The sequence below is a fragment of the Notothenia coriiceps genome, unplaced genomic scaffold, assembly GCF_000735185.1.
Source record: "Notothenia coriiceps isolate Sejong01 unplaced genomic scaffold, NC01 NC01_scaffold00024667, whole genome shotgun sequence".
Classification (NCBI taxonomy): domain Eukaryota; kingdom Metazoa; phylum Chordata; class Actinopteri; order Perciformes; family Nototheniidae; genus Notothenia; species Notothenia coriiceps.
The window spans coordinates 2,294,652-2,305,851 of NW_011357368.1; the positions used below are offsets into that span (position 1 = coordinate 2,294,652).

The 11,200-nt window shown below is 44.8% G+C and overlaps 1 protein-coding gene across 1 annotated transcript; it reads left to right on the forward strand.

The window, feature by feature from the left end:
* The first annotated feature begins 306 nt into the window (after window positions 1–306).
* On the forward strand, window positions 307–10,133 carry pdpn (podoplanin). The gene is made up of 4 exons (XM_010782429.1): window positions 307–794; window positions 6,460–6,894; window positions 7,255–7,363; window positions 8,507–10,133. Exons 1-4 carry the CDS (start codon window positions 731–733, stop codon window positions 8,511–8,513), a joined length of 615 nt encoding a protein of 204 aa, XP_010780731.1. The 5' UTR covers window positions 307–730; the 3' UTR covers window positions 8,514–10,133.
* The last annotated feature ends 1,067 nt before the right edge of the window (window positions 10,134–11,200 follow it).

Consider the following 11,200-nt stretch of genomic DNA (forward strand, 5'->3'; position numbering starts at 1 on the left):
TGTGTGTGTGTGTGTGTGTGTGTGTGTGTGTGTGTGTGTGTGTGTGTGTGTGTGTGTGTGTGTGTGTGTGTGTGTGTGTGTGTGTGTGTGTGTGTGTGTGTGTGTGTGTGTGTGTGTGTGTGTGTGTGTGTGTGTGTGTGTGTGTGTGTGTGTGTGTGTGTGTGTGTTGCAGGGTTTGCAAACAGGGGGCCTGGCCACCAAGAGGAGACCCCGTCCCGCTCGGGGCTGGACCAACGAGGGCTGAAGCCTCCTCACTGCCCCAATCCGGACTCCCTCCTCCCAGCACAACCTGCCCCTCGCTCCTCAGCCGGCCCAGCCCACCACCAGTACCAGCACCCCTCCTCCACTCTCAGTCACTCACACACAGTCTCTTTTCTCTCTCCTGCTGTGTGCCAGTCCCTCTCTCCCCTCCACTTCCTCAAAGTGGCCACAGCTCCTCTCTTTTCTCTTGTCCTCTTTACATCTCTCCACCACTCTCTTTCTTCCTCCAGCTGTGAGAGCAACTGCCTGTTCCTCTTCAACTCTGCCAGTTAAACGGATCTCAGGTCGCCTCTTTTCCCCCCTGACGACTTTATCTTCCTTCTTGACCTTTTTGTTTTTGGGTCCTTCCCCTCCGGAGAGACCGGTTGGTGTGTGTGTCTGGCGTGTGTGCGAGGGCTCCGGTGTCGTGCTCTTTGCCCCCAAGGGATCCCCTAAAGGTTGTGACTGGAGGAGAAAACGTTTCACCACCATGAATGTTCAACTGCTGTTCCTGTTGGCCCTGGCTGGCCCTTTCTGCGCTTTCACACATGCAAGTAAGTGAAAACTGTCTCTATCCCATCCTGCCATTAGCACACTGTGTCCCCTCGCTCCCTCCATGTGCCCACCCCACTACACTCTTTGTCTCCATTAACCCCTGCTGACTGAATAATAACACTCTAAATGCTGGTTTTAAAGGATATGTTTAACACCTTTTTTTATTTGTGTATTTATTTACAAATTCTAAAGGCTTTTATTTTTATTTTTAAATGTTCTTATTGTTCACTATCACTGTAAACTGCCCCCTGAAACATCTTGCTGTAGTGTGGCCCATATGTTCCACCTTAGCCGGGAGTCACTCATCCAAAGTCTTGGTCAAGGGTGTTAATTGAACAAAGAGGGGCCAACTGAAGTGGATAGTCTGTTCTGAAACATTTGAACTCCCTCCATTTCACTTTCTTCCTCCTTCTCACGCTACTCCTGAGCTCTTGAGAAAGAGTCTGATTTGCAGTCACTGAGGGGAAATGTGATGTAATGGCAGGAGCTCTGCTGCCTCGTGTCTGTAAATTCTTGGCACTGGCAAAGAAAAGAAAAGGAATATCCTTTGGAAGACTCCCAAACTAGCGCTCATACTCAGCGACCGAGGGATGGGGGGGGCTGCAAACTGTAACACACACCGCTCACATTTATCTGAAAGATTATCCTCCGTCTCCCATTCATCTCTCACTGCAGCCACTTTCATGTTTACTCTCTGCTTTCTCCATGTTTCTGTGTGTCTCATGTCTTCCCTTCCTGCGCCTTGACCAGCAGTGTTTGCCCATGAAGCAGAAGGCAGGGGGGGGGTGTGGCTGAGGGAACTGTAGGGCAGGGCTGCTTAGCGCGTGGGTATTAATAGAGAGAGGCTCTATATTTAAGAGGGTCATATGGATGAGAGAGGAGCAAGAGACGAGAAGGGAGAGCACCCTGTACGTGATGAGCCTCAAGAGGCGCCCCACCCTCTTTCAACCGAATGTTATCGTGCAGCACGCCGCCCCTTGGCATTTACCCATCTTTGGTTGTCAAACTTTGACCACTCAACCCCTCCCCCCCCCCCCAAACTCTCTTAAAGTCCCCCGCCTCCCTCCAACTCTCTGCCCCCGTCCCCTGTTCCAGCTTGATGAGTCTCTGGACCCCGGGGACAGAGTTGGTGTCGGCACAGGGGGAGCAGAGAGGGGCTGGGGATATTTTTAAACAACAACCTTTACCGGTAGGAGACGACGTGCCTGCACCATTACCATGGAGGTTTACTCTTTAAATTTTTTTTTTTTAAAAAGTCCTTAAACTTTCAGAATCATTCTCAGCTTCAGTTTCCCCAGGAAAAGAGGAAACAAAGAAAATAAGCCCAACATCCATGGCTCTCAAATGGGGGGCTTTTAACTTCTCGCGCCTGCTCACTTAACTAGCTAGCCCCATGTATCCTGTAAAACCCTGCACCTCCTCCCTCACACTAGTGCCCCCCCCTCCTCTGGTCTCCTTCTTAATGAGTTTTGTCTGCCTCTCTGGGCCTATAACGTCCCCGTCACATCTGGCTGCTGAAGGGAGAGGTCAATGGCCTTTGTCCGTGCCCACTTCTAGAAAATGACTCAAATGTTGCGCTCACACTCCAAATATGAGACACATGCTGGTAAAGAGGGACCATTAGAGAAGGACAACTTCTCACGTAAACCCAGTCTCGTTTTGAGAAGGGAAAAAAAGCCCAGTCATACTTCCAAAGTTTTCCACAAGGAGAAAGGAACATCTGTTTATGGAAAGAACGTTTGAGCGGGGACCGAGCCCAGGCCCTGACGACCTGACGCTGTAGCAGAGTGTCAGAGTAATGTATGTTTCTTTTTGTGTGTTTGTCTCCTCTGTGAGCACAAGACACAAATGTCTCATATCTTTAGCACCTATGTGTGCAGCAGGGTGAGACACGGTGCAAGAAAAAGTAGGAGAAGAAAAAACAGAGCTACTGACTAAGGAACACTTATACAACTGGGCGGGTGTTTTTATGATGTGGGAGTTGGATTGGAAGGTTAGCAAGATTAGGAATACATTAAGAGGCTTGTTTGATTAAATTGTAAGTCTGGGGTGTTTAGATTTAAAAAGGAAAAGTAGGGAGTAAGAAGGCTTAGAGTGATGCCACTGCACGATCTGTTTGTTTTGTCATTTCAACAGTGGCTGCATTTAAAGTCATCCCTGCCCTGATTCATTACATGTTAGGAATTTAATCAGACCTGTTCGGACTAAGATTAAAGGCCCATTTATCTGGACCCGTTTCTGCCCCTGGCAATGGAGTCCAGATGGGACCTGCTGCATGTTCTCCTATCTAAGTAAGACCAGGAGGAGAAAGAAATCCGTTCCTGTGCGAGAGTGGACGCTCATTGTGATAAGACTGGCTGAGAATATTCCACTCCAGTCTGTCTCCTGCAAAATCCCCCAGAGTGCAATGCATGGCACACAGCAGTATCTCCACAGCTGACTCCTACTTGTGGAGCAGGGGGGGGGTTTACGCCGTGCGGCATCTCGTCAAAGTGCGTTCAGATGGGCAGGGCGCCTATCTCTCACATTTCTCTCCTCGAGTGCCGAAAAAACATTCCTGGGCTCCAAAGGTGGACACACTCCCTCACACCGTCTGCACGACCATTTCCCTCCCACACAAGACTGTGAATTAGCAACACACACACACACACACACACACACACACACACACACACACACACACACACACACACGGGGGGGCCTCAGTGACAGCTGATTGTGATCGTAATGGATGGAAGCTGCTACTCCCTTCTTTCCTGTCTCACACTGTATGTCGTTGTGTGCCTCCCTCACTCTCACACTCTGAAGGTTTTATTTATGCTAGGCAGGAGTGGAGCCTCATGGTGCCCCCCCCCCAAATCTTTCTCACAGCTTTTTGGTGTATTCCTGTACCACTTTAACTCTTTTTGTGTCACACTACACCTCTCTGTCCCCCCTTGTATATCTTCATCCCATCACTAAACATTATTTAAGGTTGTTTGGCTTATTTGAAAAGGCCAGTAAATCTAGTCAAAGTTGTTTATCTGACACTTGAGACTTTGGGCTGTTTCGCTGTCATAACAAGTTTTTTTCCCGATTAGTAGAAAGAAAACATCCTCAAAAGTAGGTGTTTATTTTACTACTTGAGTTTGTATATTTTTCCTACATTTCTTTTCTTAATAAATCAAATCAGTTTCTTCAGACAGTATAATCACCACTAGTCTTCTACTTGTTTTCATGTTTTTAAAACCAATGAATGAACCCTTTTATACATAGATAACAGACACACACACACACTCATACCCATAAACACACACATTACTGCATGAACTCACTGCCGCTTGCTTGCGTTTGTTAACTGGCAGGAAGATTTTCTGGCAGATTCATGCTTCACGTGGTAGTGGATGTGAGGGAGCATGTGTGGTCGAAATGATGTAATGGTGGGTAAAAGGGCCCGGGTGCACCACCAAGAAAATGTGGAATAATAATGGCAACGCCACAGTTACGTAAATGTTTCTTAGTCCAGGTCTGTTCTTCTTTATATTGCTGGGATGAATAAGAAACTTGAACTCCATCCAATTGTTCTGTATTTTCCTTGGCTGGGGGGGTGCATGTTAGTCTGAGTCTCTTCATAGTGCCCCCAGAGTTCTGAGGTTTTAATGAGTTTACATGGTGCTCACATATCTTGTGACTGGTTGACCTAGAAGTCCTTAGCAGCTTTAGGGGTCCTGTTCTGGATATGATCCTGTGCTCTGACTCCCCTCGAGGATTAACAGAGGGTCACTTACACACATGCCAACCATACACACTGACACACATCTTACTGTGAGCAAAGACAGCAAACCAGAGACAGACCACAATAGAAATCAAGCAACAGAAATGACTCGGGGCTGTTCCCGCTCTCTCAAAGGTTTTCAGCAACAACAAACCCATCCTTAGGGAGTGGCAGAGTCATGGGGAGAAAGAGGGAGAAGAAGTAGATTAAAAGCACCAGAGAGGATGTGGACCGCAGCAGTCTTACTGTGTTACTCACTGCTGCAGCTGTATTAACCCCAGATACTCAGCACAGTGGGGAGGGAATACTACTCGCAGATAATTGTGGGAACTGTACACATAATGAAACCATTGTTGAGGGGGCGATTACACATAGCGTACTGCCATGCACAGACCATTTTGTCATCGCTTACAGACTTGCCAAACAAACAGTCTGGGTCGCCTTTTTGAACCCCCCCCCTGTACTCAGTGAGAACAAATGTTTTGTTATATTTACCCCGCCTGTTGCAAACTGAGATAGAGAAAGCATGATGTCAGACGCTAAGTTTAGAAGATATTTCTCGTCTCTACAGGGAGAATGTTTCAGGGAGACAGAGTTTTAAAGGATTTTCGACTCTATAGAGATTCCAGGCCAACGTTTTGTCAGTGGAAAGTTAACTGTAGACCGTAATTTTGTTGCCACTCTGAAATCTACCTCCTCGAATTAGAAGCAGCGCTGTCCAGGCATTGCTTTCAGTTGTGGCTGGGAGGATGTTGAACGTGGGGAGATGTTGCTAGGGTTATTGGAGGGAAATGATTAGGTTTAACCCGCTTCATAGTCCAGACCTTGATGAAAGACACGAGGATAAATACATGTCTTCTTGCAGATGGTAAACACAAAATGGTAGCCTCAGTTTGACTGCAGGCACAGAAGGTCTTTTGAGATCTCATTAAAGTTATTTACATATTATTTTTCCAAAATGTAAATCAAGATTGTTGATTTTACATATCTATTTATACAAAAAAAGAGAAAAACTAAAGTAGTAAATGCTTTAAAGAAATATGGCTGACATTTCCTCTAGGTGTTCAGTCCACCATTAAATCAATCCTTCCTGGGTCTTCCTTAAACAAAGCAAGTTATTTTGATCAGGCTTTGTCCCTACTGCCCCACCCTCCCTCCCTCCCTCCCGTTAATGGACGGAGGGTTAACAAGCGTTGCCGCCCTCTCCTCACAGGTTACGCACTCCACAGGAAATGAGGCAGAGAGGATGTGGCATGCCATCTTGCAGACACAGAGCTTTAAAGACAGGATGGAGGGGTGGAGGAGTCATGGGATGTGGTGCTCATGGAGCCTTGTGCTGGTGATGGGAGACGTGTGAGAAAGAGGAAAGGTCATGCCATTATGTCAGGGAGGAATGTAAACACTTATATTGTTCTCTTTGACCTTTGTTGTACCCATCCTGACAGAAAGGGGGCTTTTTCTGTGTCAGCTCCTTGTCTTGGTCACTCTGACAAAGATCAATTAATCGTTGTACGATTATTCACATATCAAGACATATTATGTATTTCGAGCTTTTAAAAAGAAATGTTTTATTTATAAAATTATATCTAAGATGGGTGCCAGAATATACCTGTATTTATGATAACTCTAACAGATATTAAAAAAAGACTACAAATATGGACTAAATTGTTTTAATAATCTAACACCTTTTTTAAGTCATATCGGTTTCTTCCTTGCGTTATCCTCCTACCCCAACACAAAGGATTATTATTTTCAAAATGTCCATTGATACCAAGATAATATCGTTATTGTAAATGATTCTGACCACCACAACAATTTGCTGAAATTCGGATGTTGTAATTGTGATGTTTCAGGAACACAGTACACAGATTGTATTCCTAAATACTAAAGCATGCGTCCTCTCCCTGCAGGCCCCACAGAGATCCCCTCAGACCTGGACGTTGCTGACATCACCGAGGCTCCAAAAGAGGAACTCTCTGTTTTCACTGGTCTTCCTGCAACTGAAGCAGCAGCAGCAGCAGCAGAAGAAGAAGTAACAACAGAAGCGGCCGTAGTAGAAGTGGCGACAGAAGCAGCCGTAGTAGAAGTGGCGACAGAAGCAGCCGTAGTAGAAGTGACAACAGAAGCAGCCATAGTAGAAGTGACAACAGAAGAAGCCATAGTCACAGAGGAGCTTCCTGCAGTCGAAGCCAACACTGAGGAGGCTGTCGTTGAGACAGAGGCTGCTGCTACTGAGGCCCCTGAAGTCATCGTCACTGACCCCCCGGCACCGGCAGAGGAAGAGGTCGTTCCTACAGAGGCCGTCCAGGCAGAAGAAGATGTGGTCGTTGAAGACGGCACAGCGGGTGAGGAGTGTGCGGGGGGAGATGGGGTGGTGTAAAGCTGGTCACTTGAAGTCAGGTGTTACTGTTAACTGATATCATACTGCAGACACTCTGCCAACTTCATGTGTGTCTAGCAGAGTGAAAAAAAGGGTTTAAAGGTCAGAAACGGAACTATAGATAGATAGATGATTTCACTTATGTACTTTGTTCTCCAAGATACAAACCTGTTTTTCTTAATACTGTACAACACATAAAACAAGCAATTTAAGGTGCTCTCACTGGTCTACATAACAATCTAAAGATTCGAGAATGTCTTAAAATAGAAAATAAGTCTTAAAAGTCTTTAAAAAGTGTACTAACCCTTGTGTTTCTGTCCCACAGAGGGCATGAGTTCTGGCCAGGTGGTGGGCATTGTGATTGGCGCTCTGATTGCGGTGATCATCGCCATTGCCGTGGTGATTGCTGTAGTGAGGAGAATGGGAAAATACTCGTAAGTACCTCACAGACAGACACACACACACACACACAGCTTGAATCCATGTGAATGCAGAGAGTTTTATTGATGTTGTGCAGTGAGTCATCACTTCTGGCTTCCTCTAAATATGGAGCGAAAGAGCCAGCATGAGCGTCTATTCATCCCTGACACATCCTATGATGAAATAACACAGGCAGTGATGTAATGGCTCCTGGACCGAGAGTTGTTCCGTCTGATATGCTGACCCTGGCATGCACAACACAAACTGCAAAGCATTTGGACCATAGTTGCTCTCTGCCGTTAAACATATTCCTCCATCGATCTTCCCTCGAGAGTCGTAGAGTTCCCATCTACTGTATGTGAAAGCGTTCCCACGAACCACACCCTCTCCTCTGAGAAAACGCTCATGAGCTGCATGTCTTGCTAATGATTGATGTTTCTTGTGTCACAGGTCTGCCAAGAACAAAAAAACCGGGAAGAGCGTTATGGTTTCTGTAAATGTCTCAGTCTTGATTCCTTCATTTAATCGGTTTAACCCCCTCGTGTCCCTAAATCGCAAAAGTGTAACATTCTCCTCTTCCCCAAAATCCACCAGCTAAGTTTGATGCTTATTGTTGCTTTTTGCTGACACACAGTCCCAAGTGATTATTGGAATTAGCTTGGTTACTGAATCAGTGTCGGTTTTTGTGGCCAATGGTCTTCCATCAGGCTGGTTTTATATTGACAGCTTGATTTGAGCCGCAGAAACAAAGGGACTGTGTGTCAGAATATTGCCAGCATGTGGTCAACTTCTGTTTGGTGTTTAACTCAATTCCTAATTATCAGTATTTCTGTGATTGTTGAAAAAAGTTTATTTCACTGTACATGTGGTCCAAAGACTAATTGCGTCTACTCCCAAACAAACTGACTTTAAAACAAAATGTCTCCCTTTCAGGTTTTTTTAAACACTTTTTTTATGTAAACCTGTTTCATTTTTCTTACTTACTTTTTTACTTTTATACTTTAATGTTTAAATTAAATGTTTTTTGTATTATTAATCATAACAGGTGTACAAATGAATAATCTTTAACAACTGAAACTTAGATTCTCTTACTACTAAAGATGCAATAATCCTGCTTTTTCAATCACACACTGACTCTCTTGTTTTTGATCCCGCAGCCCTTGAAGAAAAAGTCGGCCAAGCAGCCTGAGCGCACAAAGTTCTGGAAATTCTGAACTACTGAACTGTGACGTCATTCGCGATCATTAAAACAAGCACGACACCAGAACTAAACTAATCCAACCAGGACTCTGGACTGTTGCCAAAAAAGAGGGGGAGGGAGGCTTGTGTGTGTTAATGTATGTACTGTATGTATGTGAGACAAAAACATCCTCACCTCCCCCACTACCTTCCTGAAACCCCCCCTTCCCATTGCCGAGCCCCACCCTCACCCCAGGAGCCGCTGATAAATAAAACGCTCTGTCCTCCCCTACTCCCCTGGAGAGAACAAAACAAGGTGACAGCAGGAAGTCACACAATTTGAGGCCTTTTCAAATGTATTATGTTCAACAAAACACTTTAGGAAAGATGGGAAGGGGGGGGGAGTATCTGACTACTAGGGATACAAATCTCTCTCCTTTTTAAAGAGTGACTGATTTAGATGTGCATGAAAGGACATACAAAAGGAAAGTACAGACAAAAACAAAAAGGACATTTGGAACTCATTGAAAGTGGGAGCAGGAAAGGAAGCAGGAGAGACTGCTACAAATTCCACAGAATGTATATACAATGCAAGGGGACTACATTATACAGCTAATGACTTTCTCATATGTTGCAGTTGCATAGGCTGGCATTTGATCATATGGAAATAATACACAGTAAACAGGCAGCCTCAGGCTATTGTTGTGGCTAACAGACCTTTAAAGAAACCATATGCACCAGTTTAACACATCATCTCATATAGCCAGATATGTTGGCCAACTGTATGAAGCACTGTGTGCAGAAGTTGTTTTGACATAATAACACACTTGTGAGCTCTGAGGGCTAGCAGGAAAGAAAATACACCCTCATATACAAGAGTAACGTGACATTCTGCCCACTTTAACACTGACATATAAAAACCTAATACATATCTGTGAAATTTAGCAGAAGGGTTTGTGCCACTGCCTCTGGTATTCTCTAGGTAGTTCGGGGGATTTTAACTTTTGAAGTGCATTATTAATGTGAATGACTTTTTAACTGCCACCCATTCCAAAAGAAAACAGCTTCTGTGACTTCTGGCTCGTTCCTTATAGAGGCTTACACACACCGCCAGTGGTTATATGACATATAGTGATAGCATTGTCTTGACAGTGTATTCATAGTACTTCTGTTGATAGTTAGTTTACCAGAACAGCCATCCGGTCTTTTAATTGAGCTAACCCCAGATTGCGTGCACAGGATGACATTTTACAGTTGCACTTATAGTTTTAGTGCACAGTGTTAGGCAGCGATGCCCTGTTTGTTATTTTTTGCAATTGTAAGAGTGCTACATGGGTGTACAAATAATGAAGTCTCAGCTTCGCTCCGCTTGCTTTACAAACTCGTTTAATATGTGCACTGAATGAGTGATATAATGTTTAATGAATAGGCTTTTTAGACACTGCAAATGTTTGCAACGAAATGTCTTTGTTTCCCCTCCTCTGCTTCGCCACATATTATCAGTTCTAGGTCTTTAATTTGTGCCATCTGATTTGTTTGATCCCTTTTATTTAATTGCAGTGTTTTGTTCATACTGTTTCAATAAAAAACTGAAAACACTGATAACTCTCTATTGTGTGAATATTTCTCTCAAATATCTGTTTATTCTCCTCCCATTTTCTATCAGTTAGATTACGTTCTTGCATTTAAATCAAATCCTTCTTGAGCAACACTGTATTCAGTCAGGCCAAAATCCTTCTGACGGTTAAAATCTGAGACTCTTATTTTCTATTTGCAAATGCACTTCACACACATCCTCAACAAGCTTCCAGAGAGGCAGCTTCCACTCTGATTGGCCCACTCAAGAAAAGCACTTTTTAAAAAAAAAAAAAAACCCTTTTCAGCAGGCAAACAAACAGCACCAAATATGGAGGACCATATGGCCTCGGACCGTTGGGGCGGTTGAGCCCTCTGACAGTTGGGTGTGTTTTTTATGTCATGATGTGGACTTTTTCATACGGAGCTGTTAGGCTGAGGCAGGGCTCCACCAACAGTAGGCTGCGAGTCGCACAGAGATGCTCTGTGTCTGGCTCCCTCTCCTCCGTGTGGTTTTAGGCAGCAGCCCAACGCCCACCGCCCCAGCCTGTGCCCCACCGGCGGACTTCATAACTCTCTTTAGCTCACTCTCTCGCCTCAGACTACTGCTGGGAACAATGGAGTCTTTTGAGAGGGGCAGATGGATAGGCTATGGGCCGTGGCTGTGAAGCTGCTCTCTCTCCTTCAGCACGCGGGGAATTCTGTCGCTTCAGGGTGGAGTCACTTCCTGGGTGGGCCTAGCATTGATCATGTGCTTTTTCCACACACACACACACACACACACACACACACACACACACACACTCTTAGAAATACTCTCATAGAGACCTAAATCACCAAATGAATGCAGATGAACACATGGTAAAAGTATCATAACAGCCATGCTCCAGCAAAATGTCCCAGCAGAGGCAGCTATTAAGACACATTATAAAAGTGTGTGATTCACTCAGTCTCAGATTCATGACACACAGGTCTATGTCTCATATTTAATTATCAGACTTAAAACTGCCTGCTTATGTGGTGTGCAGGCATAAGTGTGAGCTGCATATTCACTTGTGTGTGCGGTCACTGTAAGTGTCTGGATGTACAGTGTCATG